Source organism: Triturus cristatus, chromosome 7 (genome assembly GCF_964204655.1).
Source record: "Triturus cristatus chromosome 7, aTriCri1.1, whole genome shotgun sequence".
Lineage (NCBI taxonomy): Eukaryota > Metazoa > Chordata > Amphibia > Caudata > Salamandridae > Triturus > Triturus cristatus.
Window position 1 is genome coordinate 1,243,815,355 of NC_140590.1, and position 17,424 is coordinate 1,243,832,778.

At 44.2% G+C, this 17,424-nt stretch overlaps 1 protein-coding gene across 2 annotated transcripts in view; it reads left to right on the plus strand.

Annotated features, from left to right (window-relative positions):
- LOC146811707 (putative DBH-like monooxygenase protein 2) overlaps positions 1-17,424 on the plus strand; it is a 243,735-nt gene that overhangs the window by 16,292 nt on the left and 210,019 nt on the right. For both annotated transcript variants that reach the window (XM_085618699.1, XM_085618701.1), the window contains exon 3: positions 17,266-17,421. In XM_085618699.1, coding sequence (XP_085474825.1) covers positions 17,266-17,421 — 156 coding nt within the window. The remainder of the gene's footprint in view (positions 1-17,265; positions 17,422-17,424) is intronic.

Genomic DNA, 17,424 nt, shown 5'->3' on the forward strand with positions numbered 1-17,424 from the left:
TACCTGGCCGACCTGGGCTGGGACAAAGTCACAAGTTCAGGCTGACCACAATGGCGCACGTGCCGGCTACAGGGACCCACTTAGGCCAGCTAAACAAGAGTGCCTTATATCCTGGTTGCGGAGTGCTACAAGGTCCTGAATCAAGGATGAGTTGTGCAGCTGAGGCGATGTGTCAGTTTCGAGTAGCTGTAATGTGAGGTCCTGCATCATCGTTGAGGATCGCATTGATGAGGGCTTGCAATCTGCAGTCCGGGGTTGAGGATGTGTCGCGCAGTCGAGGCAAAGCGTCAGTTCAGAGAAGCTGTGAGGCTGCGATACGAGAACCTGCATTGTCATTGAAGCTGCTGTCGACAAGAGATTTGCAATGCGAGGGACCGCGTCAGGGAGGCTTCACACAGTGGTGGTTCTGATGAGGGCTGCAAGGATGATGTGTAGTCTTTTCTTTGAGAGAAGCCTCACATCGGCGATGCATTGGTTCTGCTTGGGACTGAGCAGCGCAGCAGAAGGGATGCGTTGGTTCTGCTGTGTCCACAGATGGTCTGGCAGAGAGCCTTAAGGCCCACCTCCGAGGGTCCAGGACTGGGGTGGCATCACTTGGCAGAGTAAGACTCAAATATAGCAGAGCGGAGGTGCTGGGTTCAAGGTTGTTGAAGCCTTCTGTCCCTGAGGTTCCAGTCAGGAGGCCAACCAGCTAGCCATTGGAGCCACTCTAGGGTCTTTGGTTCAACAGATACATGTCAAGACATGCTGCAGACGCTAAATGGGTAAGGTAGAAAAATGACAACTTTCTAAAAATGGCATTTACCAAACTGTAGCTTAAAATCCAACTTCACCATAAAAGATGAAGTGATTACCTGTTCCCATTTGAAAGTTACAGCTTATTAAATGTAATAAGGTAACTCCAATATCATTCTATGTTAGAGGCAACTCTGCAGTAGTGAAAAACGAATTTAAGACACATTTTCAATATCAGGACATGTAAAATGTAAACAGTACAAATCCAACGTTTTAAATACATTGCAACCTGCCCTCTGGGATGTCCAGGGCCAACCTTAGGGGTGGCTTATATGAATTAAAAAAGAAAGGTTTAGGTCTAGCAAAAGACTTATTGTGCCAGGTCAAAATGGCACTTTAAAACTGCACACACAGGCTGCAATGGCAGCCATTTGACATGTTTAAAGGGATAATTAAGTGGGTAGCACAATCAGTGCTTCATCTCACTAGTAACATTTAATTTACAGGCCCTGGGCATATACAGTTGCACTTTACTAGGGACTTATAAGTAAATGAAATATGCCTATTGGAGATAAGCCAAAGGTATAACGTTTTAAAGAGTGAGCATATGCACTTTAGCACTGGTTAGCAGTGGTAAAGTGTGCAGAGTCCTAAGACCAGCAAAAGCAAGATCAGCAAGAATAGGAGGGTGAAGGACAAAGGTTTGGGGAAAGCCCACCCTAAAGCTGATAGATCTAACAATACTCTGCAGGGGCGTCACTATGGGGGTGCGGACCGCACCGGGTGACACCATCACATGGGGTGACACCGTGACACCAAAATGCAAAATAATTGTTCAGGTGTCACAGCCAGTGAGAGAAGATGCTGCCGTGGGTGTGGATATTCGGCTTGCTCATAGGTAGGTGGCCCGGCGTGTACCTTTGTACAAGCGCAGTATATTGCCCTATGCTGGAGTTGACAAAGAAAAATGTGACGGACACAACAACCATAACTTGTACGGTACTTCTATTGTTTAAAGTGACCATGGCACTGTTTCACTCTATTCTAATGTAATGCTGCCCTCTTCTGGCTAGACCCACACGATAACACGTTTGTAACCAGAACAGACGGTGCTACATATATTACGATCATTGTAAGCAGCATAAATGTGTGCGTGCATGGTGGCGCAAGCGTGTGCATACATCAAGCTGCCTTGAGTTTTTTGGGGGGTAATGTTTTTGCAGATGCTCCGCATAGGTACATATACTTTTTTTGTTCTTGCATTGTTTCCTTTTTCCGATGCGGAACAATGTCAAAATATTTTGAGCAAAGCTAGAAATTCGGGTAACACCCTTGAAGGGTGAGATTTACTTGCTTTCTAATGCTTGTCCAGAGGAGTTTGAAAATTCTTGCACCAAAGAAATGCAAGTAACACACTCGACAGTCGCCCCTGCTTTGTTTAAAAGTTTGTAGTGGTCTGCGTCACAATATGCAGCGTTGGGGGAAAAAATACAACATGCATCAAATACTTTTTCAGCAATTTTGTGTCATTAAAAAAAAACCTCGAAGGTTAATATAATTACAGAACCACATTGCTGTTGCTCTCGCTGTGAGTTAATGATGAAAAAAGCGGTTCTTACCGAGTGATTTACCTACCTGCATTGGGTGGTCATTCCTGGCTTTTCAAACAACAGCATTTTCCATGTTGGAACCTGTAGGCTCACAATACTAACGGAAAATCCCAAAGTGTATGTCCAAAACTTACAGTGCAGCTGGCTAGAGGGTGGTCTGAAAGTGAGACAGTTCTGCAGTGGCGTCACTAGGGGGGTGTGGACCGCACGTCACCATGAGTTACCGCACTGGGTGACACCAACACTAGTGACGCCGCTGATCCTCTGCCAAAATAAATGGAAAGCTAGACCAGATCCAATGTTTTGTGCAGTGGCGGCTGGTATGTAATAGCGCTAGGGGGGCAGGTCGCGGGACTGGGGGGCGGTGAGGGTGAAGGGGTGAGGACATAAGGAAAAAAATCCACTTACCTGTCTGCTGTCTGCCACTGTCTCCTCCTCTCCCTCTTCGCCCGCTTCCAGGTCAGAAATTAATCAGGAAGCAGGAAGCACCCGGCTCCCAGCCTCCTGATAGCCAATCACAGCGCTGCAATGCAGCGTTGTGATTGGTTTGAGCACTGTGGTTCAGCGCTCAGCCAGAGAATGGGAGGCTGGGCATTTTCTCCATGCAGGCTGTAATGCAGCCTGCACAGAGAACTTGCAAAGTGCGCATGACGGTTTGAACGCCCCGAAATGTGGTTTTAATATCAACTTGTAAAGGTATTGTATCCATGATATCATCTACCAACATATCATCAATGTGAATAGATGTGGAGTTTAGTATAGTAAATCTGCACTCCCCTATTGATATTTACATTGACAATATGTTGGTAATCAGAATTGTTGCTTCATTATTTTGTAAATTGATATGAAAACTACAATATTTTGACATTCATTCTTCTAAATCACCACAAGATGAACTAAAAGTTTTGCTACAGTTAGTTTCTGCGTTCCCATTTCTATCAATATGTTCCCAGGTCTTTGCGTTGTCTGGACCAGAGGATATTCATAAGGCATCCCTTGAAGCTGCTGGGCTCCAATTCTGAATTTTTATTGCAACACAAAGTATAGATTTTTATCGAAATGGAGGTACCAATCCCTAGCTGACCCCTTTTCTTGGGGTAACAACTGCTTAAGATCAGAGGGTACCTCGAGGAAGCACAAGAAGAGTATGCACAAAACTGAAATTTAAAGAAATGTGTTTATGCCTAGGTCTGCGTTCGCTTTAACCTTATTCCCTCTTCGTGCCTTCTTCCCCGTCATCTTAGGAACCTCCCATATCTGATTCATGAGAAAAGGTTACATTTGATGATAATCAAAAAGAGCTATCTGTACTAGTAAGGCTCATGTAGTGTGTGTCAGAAAAACATATTAGTTTTTATGAAGGCCCTCACCCACAAACCTAGTTGGTGGCATGCTTCATCATCGGGCCCCACCCAAGGCACCGAGTGTGCCTCGGGTGTGCTGCGACGTCTGTTTACAGCGGAGCGGATGGTGTTCAGTGAGTGTGCAGTGATGGTGTTAACTGTGTAAGTTAAAAAACTGTACTAAGGGTCCCAAGATCCACAGGATAATTTATTCGTGGGCCCTTGGCAGTGTTTAGAAGCAAGGCTAGTGGATGTGGTTGAAGAGACTTATGGGCTCTCACATCCGGTGTGGTCAACTAGTTTCAGCCAGGCCTCATGTTAATTCTGGTTTTCATCAGGACCTATGTGTGAAGGTGAGTTAAAAGGGGGTTTACAGAGTATGTATACGCTCCTAAGTGAGGCACTCGCTAAGGTGTGGTAATTGTAAGAGGATGTTTTCCTCTAAGTTTGTACCTGTGAAGATAAAGGGACAAAACAACACACAGACACACACATATAGATGAGAATCAGGCTAGGCACAGTTATTTTAGTTACTTCATTGCTTCGTGCCTTAGTGATTTGTCGGATAAAAACGGAAGTGTTTGGTGGTTTGTGTTGGCTTGTGGTTTAAAATGCCGAAATTAGAGATAATGCGTTATTGTGCTAAAAGTAAAAAGGCGGATTGGTAATACACTTTTTGTGACCAAGGTGCTGAGTGAGACATTAAAAGACAGTGTGCTCACTCTCATGTTCAAGGGGACAAACTCCATGAGTCCCTGAAGGGGGTCCGGCTTAAGAGTAGCACTCTGAGGGTGATTTAAAGAAAATTAGAGAGAAAACAGTAAGGCGTCGCCCTGTCATTAGCATGGACGCCATTCATACACTGAGTAGCGGAAAGTGGCCCGGATCGAGTCATGGGGGCGGTTCACAAGGACACGCTAATCGTTCAGAAATCCCCCCGTGTCTCACTTACTTGGTGACTGCTCAGGACCACGCCTCAACCTAATGCGGCCAAACAGGCACTCCGTCGATGTATGCAGGCCTTTTGGTGGGCATTTATGTATCATCTTGATGCCACAGCTGTTGCGAGTTCTTTGTTCAATGCGTGTAGCGTCTCTAAGGCGCGAGTAGCATCTGTAGAAAAAAGAGTCAAAACAGACGACAGACTGCACAACTGTGTTGTGTCATCGGTGTTTCATTTAAAGGTGTATAGAAAAGGTATTCACAGTGAATAGTAATCGGAATTTTTTGCGATACTGTAAATATGTCAATTCGGCAAAAAGTGGGTTTTTATGATGATGTTATCACTAAAACTAAGCCAATTGGAGCCAGAGTTTTCCAATCAGTTGGTATGGGAAGTATGAGTCTTGACACAGAGCATACTAGCAGATTGCATTTGAGAGCAGGTATGTGGGCAAAAATTGGGTTTGTAGGGTGATGTTATCAATAAAAATGAGCCAATTAGAGCCAAAGTTTCACGACCAGTTGGTATGGGAAATATGAGTCTTGACAGGGAGCAGACTAACAGATAGCGTTTCAGAGCAGCTATGTGTGGCATTCGAACGCCACGTATTTGGGTGTGATTTACAATTCACATGAATGTAGGTTAAATACGATATGGCACATGTTGGAATATATTGTGTGGTACTAGAGGCTGGTGCAGCTGGTGAGTAGGGCAGTGTCATTTCTCAGGTGCCAGCGAGGGTGTAATCATGATCCCAAGAGGGATGCATAGTTTGGGGTATTACCTGTTTGGTTATGTCATAAGCCCACATAGTATGTGTGTTTGCTGATACATATGGTGGGTTATGAGATTCAGCGACTGAGACTTTTCGAAGGAATATTATCATTTAATCCTTGGGTGTGGGTCGAGAGGCGATATATCCAGCGCTGTTATTTAGCAAGTAGGATTTTTTCGTTGTTGGTGAGGTGATATGGTATGTGTTCAATCACTGTCCAGGACATATCATTAGGGGTGTGTCCTTCCTGTAGGTAGTGGTCCATTAGTTTACTGTTGGTCTCTTTGCACCCGATGGTACTGCGGTGCTCTACAAATCTCATCCTCACTTTCCGGGTTATCATCCCGACGTAACGGAGTTTACATGGGCATTCGATGAGGTATATTATTTTGGCCGAATTACAGTTTGTATGTTTGAGTTGGTGCCATGTTTTGCCTGGTTCTAGGTCAAGTGTCTTGCTGGGCTTTGTCAGGTGACAGACACTGCAGTCACCACACGGGTAATGGCCGACCACATTCAGTAGACCCCATGCGTTCAGGACTGTGTTGGCAATGGGTTTTTCGGTTGTCTGTGGGCGGGTGGAGACCAGTCGATCTTTCAGGCTACTTGCTTTCTGGTATGCAACCAATGGTTGTTCCCACTCGGTGCCTTGGGTGGGGCCCGATGATGATGCATGCCACCAACTAGGTTGGTGGGTGAGGGCCTTCATAAAAACTAATATGTTTTTCAGACACACACTACATGAGCCTTACTAGTATAGCTAGCTCTTTTTGATTATCACCATAATCCTACGGGGAAGTGAACTAGCCATTTCTGTTCCCCACTCTCCTTTTGATGCTCATCAAAAGGTTAAATATCTCATGCTCAGGGTATAAGGAAACGTAGCCTGGCACCTTCACCTGTGGCACCTATCCCCAATGGTGTGTCTTGATACAATAGTACCCTGTAGGAAGTATATTTCAGTAATACATTTAAACCAAGTCAGAAATTCATGGAAGTGCCATACTCCGATATTTTTCAAAAAGTAATTTTTTATTCCTAAATACCTTCAACAATTACCTGTTCAGTTCATGAAGATGGCTGTTGGTGGAACCCTCTGGTATGAGGATATAAGCAAAATTAAATTTGGTGCATGTCCCATAAAGCTTTCATTTTCATTGAGAAACACAATCACAAGGATCCACGGTCCTTTATTGCCTTTATTCCCTTTTTTTATTGGTCAATGAGTCATACTTTATTGCATGCTCCTCTAGGAAGCCTTCTCTTGAGCTTACTCCCATTAGCTGCTACCATAAAAGGAGACATTTACCCATTTTCGCCTCACACAGATTCCTCTGCTGAAGCAGTCCCTCCTGTAGTGGCACCAAGGGTTTTTGTTTACTGTGGTGGAGGATTCTCTTTAGGTAAATGTTTTAAGGAAGGGACATCAAAGGATTAGCTCACCCTGATATAAACGAAATATTCAAGTCACCCTAGACAACCATATGCATTAAACATTTTGTTCTACAGTGAGTTGCACTAAAAGACCAGAAGATCATGACATTTCCAATAGTTTATCGGACTTTATTCCCAGATCACCTGTTCCTGAGCCGCCACTGTTCTATATAATTTTCTTAGGGCTGGTTCTGCCTTTTTCAGTGGACTTTGACCGTCAGTTTACACGTCAATAAAATAATGGGTAAGGTATTAATTAGCCATCACCCAAAGGAGCCGGAGAGGTCATGTTAAGAAGTAAGAGTTCCAACTCCATGTAGAAATGAAGACTAGGATCCTGAATTCAAATTTGCACATGGGATACTCCGTCACGAACGTGACGGATATCCCATACACCATATTTCAAGTTCCATAGGATATAACGGAATTGTAATTTGGCTGATGTTTTATCCGTCACATTTGTGCGGAGTAACCCTCTCCACCAAACTCATAATCAGGCCATTTGTGTCTTCAAATACAGCCTAGTACCTTGGCCATAACCAAAGCCAAATGTAAGAAACCTAGGTTCTCTCAAACACTGGCGTAACGAAAGTTGAGGGGCCCCCCCTTCAAGGTACATGAAGGGGCCCCCTCTCCGTATTTAATATGGAGCTCTAAGTCCTGAGTACGGTGCTAAGGAGGCCCCCTGCAGCTCGGGCCCCCCCGCACCGCAGGGGCTGCAGGGGCCTGTGTTACGCCCCTGCTCTCAAACAGTTCTAAAGCATCAAGAGCTCAAACAGAAAGCTAAGAGGTCTGTAATGTGCTGGAAAAGAAAATAACTTCAGTGCTGTTGTGCCAGCCTGGAATATTAATTCTTCGAAATGTCTTGCGTAGCAGAAGTGGCAATGGACATGCTTTGAACCCTGATGATATTGCAAGGTTGACCCTTTGTCCTCCTCTTAGCCCCTCTTGGCAAAGCTTAATTTAACTTCATGTCTCGGTGATCCAGAGGTGATGTGCCATGCGCGTGGTTCCAAACCAGTCCTGGTCCCTCAAGAGCTGTTGTTCCTCATCATTTTTATGTTATTTGAGCATGACGGTCCTAGGGGCACTCCATCAGGCATCAGCCCAAAAACCAATCCTAACAACAGAAGACATTGAATCAGTTCAGGCATTCCAGATGGATCAAGCCCAAGCCAAAACTCAGGAAGATCCAGTGGATCAGGCTTGGGCCTTAGTTCAGACAGTCCAGGAGTAGACACAAGGGCTACAGCAAATGCAAGTTCAAAACTTTGCCTTATGTCAAGCCCTCACTTCTGAGCCTCTAACATTCTAACAATTTCTTCAACTATCCATCATTTCTCTGTGACTCAAATAAATTGTGAGAATCCCTGGATTCATTGACCATCTTCTTGACCTCTCGTCCAGCTCACTTCTCACAATATCGAGTGAAGGTGAAATAATTAATTAGTTAGCAGCAGCAGAATACCCAAGCCTGTCTAATTATTTGACTTTTCTAGCCACCTTCAAGTGGATGTTCGAAAGACCAGATCTGGAATTTTCAGCTGAGGATGCTCTTTGACAAATTCAGCAAGGTTGATAAGATGTTTTGACTTACGTTACCCGATTTAGTCCGCTGGTAACTGGGAGGGTACAATGATTTCCCAGTCTTCTCAGTTCTGCCACAAGCTTTGTTACTTTTCTGAAGATTATTGGATTCCCAAGGAAGTAGCTCCAGACCAGGTTTCACATTCCAATTTGATAAACCTCCTTCCAGATATACCTGCTCAGTGCCAAGAGGATGTGGATCTTTATGAAAAACCCAAAGAATTAACACTACCTCCCTATCAGGAGTTTGACAGTGCCATCCCTATTGAATATGGAGCAACCAAAAGAAAGAGTTCATTCCCTTACAGAGCCTGAAAAGATCTTAAAACAATACTTTTAAGAACATTTACAGAATGGCCTAATACTTCTATCTACCTCTCCAGTTGGTTCTTCCATGTTCTTTGTTCTGACGAAATCTAATGAGTTAACATCCTGCATGGAATTTAGAGGGTTAAACAAGGTCACAATAAAAGACAGATAATCTCCTTCCTTTGACTAAAGATATTTTAGAGTCCATTAGAAACACTAATGGGCATATTTACAAGCTGGCGATAAAAAAAAATTATCGCCGCTTTTGAGGCCGTTTTCGGACGAAAAGCGGCGATAATTTTATCGACTAATTAGCAAGGCCACGCTAACGCGTGAAACCTTGCTTTAGCGTGGGGATTCCTAATGCCCAGCTTTGCATCTCTAATGAGATGCAAAGTGGGCGTTCCTGACCTAACATGACAGGAGAAATGTCGCTAAGCGACATTTCTCCTATCATCAAGCCCCATGCTGTGAAGCATAGCAGCAGGAAAAGTAGCGATAACCCCTGTTATCACTACTTTCCTTACACCTACTTCAGGACTGACTTAGCCATGATATCCTATGGAAGGTGGATATCATGGCTAAGTTTGTGAGTCGCTATCAGCAAGCTAACGCCACACTACGTGAGATTATCGCTGGGTTTTCAGCGATAATCTCACGTTAGGCAGTTAGCGTGAGGATTTTTATCGCTGAGCAGATAAGCATTGCTAATAGCACGCTATCTCAGCGATAAAAATCCACGTTACCCGGCGATAATTATCCTCACACTAAGAGCGCTGAGCGATAATTATCGCCGGGTGTTGCTGTTATGCCCCTAAATTGTTTAGCAAATTATATCTTTGTGAAGTATACCATCTTCTCCGAATAAAGGATGGGATGAATGGAACATGGCCTTTAGAACACCGTTAGGTTACTTTGAATATTGATTTTTCCCTTTCAGTTTAAGCAAAGCTCCAGACATATTTCAGTGTTTTATGGATCACATTTTTGCTGACACACTTAATCAATTTGTTGTAATGTATCTCGATTATATCTTGGGCTATTCCAGTGATCACTTGTTACTCCACCAGCATGTCTGTCATGTGTTGATCAGACTCCATTAGAATCAACTTTTTTGCAAACCTAAAAAGTGTGAGTTTGACCGAACTGAAGTTGAATATCTGGGTTTCCGATTAAACAACACTGGAATCTCAATGGACCCACGTAAAGTATCTACCATTCTGGATTTGCCGGCCCCTACAAGAATTAAAGAAGCGCAGTGTTTTTTGGGGGTTTGCCAATTTCTACCAGATGTTTGTGGGTACTTTTGCTCAATTAACTAATAACATCAACCGCTTACTTAAGAAGGATATGCTTAGTCTCAGTTTCCAGTGGGATTCTGTAGACAAGAAAGCTTTCAGAAAACTGAAACAAGCCTTTACTGAAGACCCAGTCTTACGACACCCAGATCCAACTAAGACATATATTGTTGGGAGACATGCCTTTGGCCGGGCCATTGATCAGCCTCCAGGTTTTTGCCTTCTCATCTTTACCTCAAATATTTAATGCTTGGTTCTATGCCCATTTGAGATCATTCAAATCGTGACTCCAGTTGCCTTTAAAGTTTAATTGCCATTGAGTTGGAAGATTCATCCAGTGTTTCATTTCACCCAATTGAAATGTTACAGCGTGGATCCCTTTCAGCATCTTTTTTCAATGCCCCCCTTATTTTGGTAAATAAAGAACCAGAATTTGAAGTTCAAGAGATCTTTGATTCACATTACTTTAGGAAGAACTTCTAATTCTTATTCACTGGAAGAGAAATCCCCCTGTTGAAAGGTCATAGGAAGACGCTCCTTCACTTCACACCGCAGTTCTGGTTTGATGTATTTTCAGGCAATTTCCAGGCAAACCTGAAGCTTTAAAGGGGGCACACTGTTTCACTACTGGCAGGATCCCATCTGATGCCAGCGCCCGAGGCTATCTCGAATGGGTGTGATGCATGGTTTCCGCAGAGCCGAAAGTGAGAGTGCTTGTGAGCTGACACACTCTCAGTCTAACTTACTTTCAGGTGTCCAGGTCCACTGATGTTGTTCCTTATGCTACTTGTCATCTTCCTGGTGGTCTCTGTCAGGAACACCAGTGGCACCTTCCAGTCTTTATTTTCTCTCAGAAACAATTGGTGAAATTTCTGAAGAATCATTTTTTACCCAATTAAAGATGGCCTTCGCAGTTTTTTCTCTTTTTCCCAATCCAATTTGGGGGCATATTAACAAGCGACAGCAATAAATATCGCTGGCCGTGCCTTGCACGAGTTTCCCTATCGCCGGCTACCGCTGGAATGCATCGCCAAGCTAGCGCTGTATTTACAATGCTTAGCGCATTGGCGATAAAAATTCCAGCGATAGCAGGGAAATGTCCGAACATCGCTGGAAAACCAGCGATGTTCCCTGCTAAACAACGATGACCTTGCTGATACGACCCTGTGGTCATAACCCCACATTCCACCTCCCATGCAAAGTATGCCTAACACTGTATTTTAGCAGACGTTAAAATCCAGCGTTAATGGCCGGTTAGCGCGATTTGGTTTATTGCTACCCCGGCCGGGGCATTGTTGTAAATACCGCGAAGCTGCTTTCGCGATATTTCCCCATGTAGTCTAGTGAGGCACGCCTACTTTGCATCTCATTAACGATGCGATGCAAAGCGGGTACTAAATCACGGAAACACGCGCTAGCTTGTCCTTGCCAATATTGCGATAAAATTATCGGCGCTTTTCGACCTAAAACGAACGCTAAATTGGCGATAATTTGATCGCGGCCCCTTGATAATATGCCCCGTGGTCTCTTAGGTACTTCCTATTACTTTGGACTATAAAAGGAGGGAAATTGGTTAATTCCTTGTATTGCAACACTTCATGCAGACATGTTGTCTTGTTCCAGCTCTCCTGATTGTATGGCAATTCTCTCCTGGTGTTTTGCCAGTTCTCATCCTATCCTTCCTTCTGGATTATCTTGCTCCTCCAGTCCTCTCCTGGTACCTTCTTAGAATTCTTCTGGAAGGACAGCGCTGTCCTCGACCTTGGGCCCTGTTCAGCATTGGTCAGCGTTCTAGTCCAACACTTTCATATCCTCAGAATTTTTTTGCCTTTGGGCTTTTTCCTCCATGCTGGGCCTTTTCCGGGAAGCACCTTCTGCTAATGCACTACTTAATATCGGCAGCAATGTGGCTACTGGAAGGGGTCGCTCATACTTCTGGCAGACTAAGACAGTGAACTCCTGGGCCACTGGACTCAGGCACACTCAAAGACTCTCCATCAGGCATCACCTTCAGGAAAAATAAGGTTGTTCATGGCAACATCAATTTGTGTACTTTTCCGGAGTTCACAAACTGCACTTTCGTAATAAATTACACTTTTGCAATATGCCCTACACCACACATGGCCACCTAGTGGTACCTCAACACCCTCCTATAGAAAAATGGAGGTAGGGGATTAAATAAAACCCAATTAAAAGTAATGTTAAATTAGATACAATTATTAAAAATACTTTAAAAATGAAACTAAATATAAATTTATGATATATATACATATTCCTTTTGCACAGAAAACTCTGTGCAAAGCCACTTGCTGTGTCGTCTCTTTCTTCAATTCTTATACTGAATGAGTACTGATCTTTGAATCCTGATGGTGGTTGCTTCCATCGACGGCACCGGTACTGCGAGGCCAGCGGCGGCGAAAAAGCAGAGTTGTCGTAGAAAAAGAATATATATATATATATACATATATATATATATCTACTTATTCAAAATAAGTGGTGACATATGTTAAATAAATAACATGTACTATTTTTATCTTTTTCAACATTAATGTATATATATTTATATTTTGGAGTAGGTGGGTAGATGAGAAGGTAGATGTGTTGTTGAACCTTAAAAGTCCTTTATGCACTCATTTTATAACTGTTTTTAATGTACAATCATTTTAAAAAAGTATGTGTGATTATAGCTATTTGCAATATTTTCATGTACTCGTACGGCCTATTGTTCTTTAGATCGAATAAAGTTATATTGAATTGAGAAGGTAGTCAGCTTTTTTGCAACAATGTGATTCGGTGGTGCCTTGTAAAGCTACATTCTCAAATCTATGAATAAGTTGTGTCAAGTTTTTACTCTAAAAATTTTCCTAATTAAAAGAGACCATTTAATAAATCAGAGTGGTTTTAGCCATGTGTGCATTCAATGATAAAATAAATGTGTTTTGTCACCGTACTCCAAAACTTTTATGCTACCACATTTCGTGATGATTAAAAGCTTGAAATGAAAATGGGGCATATTTACAAGGAAATGACTGAGCGCAGAACTGTGGCAAATTTATTAGCATCATGCTCCGCCATTTCCAAAATGCATGGATGCGCCGTATATTCAATATGACGCACCCCTATGTTTTCCCTAGCGCTTGTGCTAAACATAGCTGACTTGCGCCAACGCAGACACCCTTGCGCCATAGTGCATGGGGGCCTGCGCTGCAGGGAATGATTGTTTATGTGCAGGAAGGTGTCGCATAGCTCCCCATCACACAGTTGATAAAAATTTGTTGGCTAATGCCAATTCTTTAAAGTCACGTAATGTAAACTTAGGTATACATGACAAGTAAAAGGGCATTGGTTTAACCATTGACCTTTCACTGCATCGAACAAACAGTACTTTGCATCCTCTATATCCTGCATTTTCTTCAATTTGTTGCTTCATTTTTGCTTAGACATATCCAGACGTAGGTTCATTTTATTTCTCCCACTAACTTTGGGATAGCTCCTGTAATGATGTTAGAGTACCAGGCATTTTGTTTTGGAGCAATGTGACCATGTTGTCTTTACCACACTCCTGATCCTACAGTAAACTGATTTCGCCGACCCATCTTTTGAAGTTACCAATTCGCCCCTTGAAATGTTTTTGAGACTTGGCATCCTATTCTGTCATCAAGTTGGTGTAGGAAGACGTATTCTGACATTTGCCTTCTGTGATCCATACATTGTAGGGCTAATGGGTCTTTTAGTTGTTGTGTACCCTACAGCCAACTTAGTTGCAAGAGGACTTTCCTTGCGTTTCTTGAAAATAACTCCCATTGGCTCTGTCTGGAGGCGATTGTAGGAAAGTAGGATCTGCTTCTTATAGTTACCCCCACTTTTTGCTGAAGTTTCACTGTTTTCGACTTAGATTGACTGGGATCCTGCTATCCAGGACCCCAGTCTAGCTGCTTTCTCCTCTAAATTGATTGCATGTACTTTAGGTACACTCCAGCTTGGAATCCGGGGTACCCTTATCAGTCCCTAGTATATGGTATACTATGTACCCAGGGCATAGGTACCCCAGAGGCCACTCAAGGGCTGCAGCATGTATTATGCCACCCCTGGGAGACCATTTAAAATAACACCACAGGTCTGCTACAGCAGCCTGTGTAAGGTGGTGCATGCACCCCTTACTTAGATATAGGTTCACTATATCTATCCTATATCACTGCACATGTAAACCTATCAGTCCCCCCTATGGTAGGCCTTATCAATCCTGAAGGCAGGGTGCTGGGTTTTATGTGAGAGGGTGCACCTGCTTGATCATAACCCCTCTGCAGCCTTCGGAACCTATTTTCCGGGGTTGTTTGTGATGCAGCCAACCATATATACTTAAGTGCATTATAACCTTGCGGTAAATGCTAACTTTAAAACGGCTGGAATGGAAACATGTTGTGTTTGGTGTCAAACACCTTGGAATCATACCTCCCCGCCAGTAACTGGTGGGGGAGGTATGATTCCACCCTCCTAGAGGGGCAAATGTGACATACCGGGTTACCCGGTACCAGCTTTCTCGACCTGGGCATCACAAAATAGATGCTGCCAGCCACAGACACAAGTCTGCCCTCCTGCTGCTGAGCCAAGCTCGAGCAGGGGAAGGCTTGACAATAGGTTTCCTGTCACAGGGAGGTGTGACCACCTCCCAGACAGGATTTAGTGTATTGGGGCTGGGTGGGTGCACTCTGAGAGTGCTTTGATGTCTGCACTGGGGGCACATTTGGTGTCCCTGTGCATAGTCCAGCTCAAACCAGTTGCAGGAGCCATTTGCTCCTGCTCTGGCGCAAAACTGGACAAAGGACATGGGCGTAGCCACCCCTCTGTCCTGACCCTCCCATAGGTGGGTCCCCATAGTTTGTCCCACCCCTTCCTTGGGTATAAAGTAGGAACCCCTGACTACAGGACTTTTGATTATACCTGGACTAAACTCTGCTACAGAAACCAAGTACTTTGACGATCTGCACGATGCTGGATGACTGAAGAATCTCCCTTGGAGTAAAGGAGTTACTCCCCAGCAAGGCAGGCACCTAAAACGCATCTGACGGGTTTGCATCTCCGGAGCTCCTGAAGACTCAGAAGATTTCTGCAACACAGGAGGTGGGTTTCCGAGGTCTCTGAGGCTGATCTGTGCTCTCAACAATTCTGAGGCGCGTAACCCTTGTGGGCCCGTGTAACCCAGACTCCTGTGCACCGCGTGCATTTGCAGCAGCATATGCTTTTCGGCGACCTCTGAGGCTGTGCTTTGGGCTACTTGTAGTCCTGACCCGAGCAGTAATTCCACCAAAGATTTCCGGTCTACACTCCACAAGTGTTCCGTGGGCTGGTATTTTGTAATTCAGCTCGAGGTCCCTTCTCGATCCCTGGTCCCTCGACCTGTGGGTCCCTGTGAACGTAACTTTGACTTTCCGTGGGCTTTCCTGGTTGCTCCAGACATGCCCTGACTCTCATAGCTTTGGGAGTCCCCAGGACCTTGCTGGTCCTCACCGAAGCATATTTCCTCTGCCCTCGTGGGTTGCAGTTGCCAAGGCTTGGTGTTCAATCCGGACACTGACCCCCCAGCACTCGACATCCTTCGTTGGACAGCTCACCTCCGGACTTTGGTCATCATCGACGTTTCCTGGTCCCCGTGGCTGCAGAGTCAAGTTTCACTTCTTCTCACCTGAAACACCCGACATCGGTGGGCATTTGTCTATCGTGCCACGGGTCACTGTGAAGTGACCCAGACTCTGTCCCCTCTGCTTTCAGGTTCTGCTCATCTCGGATCCAGGCTTGGATCACACCGGACACTTTTCATTTCCACAGCAGCAGCACTTTTCCGCCTCACGCCATTGAAAACTACGAAGGTTTCCGACTTCACTTGACCCCTATGCACCCGGCTGCTCTGGGATAGGTAACATGGGTATCTCTGTACTCTCAAGGGTGCTGGCCTTAGAACCTTCTATATCTAACTGGGGTTGCTTAAAGTCCTCTCCGAAGTGTTCTTAATCTTTAAAATTCCAACCACGACTTTCCCTTAGAGTTGTACGGAGCCCGCGTCTGTGTTCTCACACTGCACCCGTCCTCCGTGGGTCCCCTGTGTCACTACCTTGGGTGGTTTCTTGGGTTCCCAGCGATTCTACGTGCTCTACGCACTGTGTCTAGTCAAGTCGTGGTTGTTATACCACTTTCTTAGTATATGGTTTGGTCTCCCCCTGGAGCCCACTGTGTATTGTGCTATTTACTGTCGTTCTAGTGATTTAATATTGTGTGCCTTGTTCTCTAACCTCATAAAGAGGTTAGTAGAGAGTGTTTAGTAAAAAATAAATATATTTTATATATTCCTTGTGTGGTTCTCCTTTCATTTGGTCATTCAGGAGGCTATAATCTGGTAAACCAAGCTGCTTTACATACCTTCGAGACTTAGCCACAAGGCTGCTCTCCATAGCTACCACTAGGATAGCTTTCAATAAAAGTTGTCTTTAACCTAATCATCAATTAGGGTTGTTTGGACTGGTACAAGGTACCCACTTTAACTAGTGGACAGCATATACCAGGCCAACATCTCACAGCGATTATGACTTGTGCAGAGTAGTACCACCCCTCAATTACAAATGTTACCAGGTGCAGAATTGCATGCAGTAATAATGTGTGTCCACCCACAAAGTCCAATGGAAATGGAAATCGTAAAAAAATGTGGGATACATATGCAGTAAACACAGTTCTGAGACCCATGTGTTATTACCCTCAAACTTTAGACTGCTCATTACAGGGGTGGGAATACTTTATAGCAACAGCACTACACACCTCGTATTACCACGCCCTTTGTACGGGGCAACTCATAATCAACCAATCTGCAGATGATCAAGGATTGATGGAGCCCGGATTCTAAACTCTGCTTTCACATTCGAGCTGTTCCTAAATTGGTGGGATGAAAGCCTGCCAATCACCTTGTGTTGAGCCAGTTTGCAAGAAGAGATACTTGCCCATGTCACAAACTAGCTATTGATAAAATGGCAGATCATTCCTTCCAAATTAATAGTTAGTTTTAGATGTTCTACACTAACAAGAACCTGCATGATTTGCTTTCGTACAGCAACCCAACGTCAACATTTCACTCATTGAGACACTTGAATATGGCTGTCATTATGGCATAATCTAGGATAACTAGTTTATCTGGACTTCCTCCTTCCATCAAAGTATGAGAGCTAACAATCTTCTATCTTCCCAGGAAGGTGCTATGTACGTGATTGCAGCGTATGGCTCAGATGACACGATTGCATTCCATGACAAGCACCGAAGTTCAGCGACGGTCTCCCTGTTGAGCCCAGCTGAGCACTCACCTTCCCCAAGTATATCACACACCTTCGCCGTTACAAGTAACTGGGTA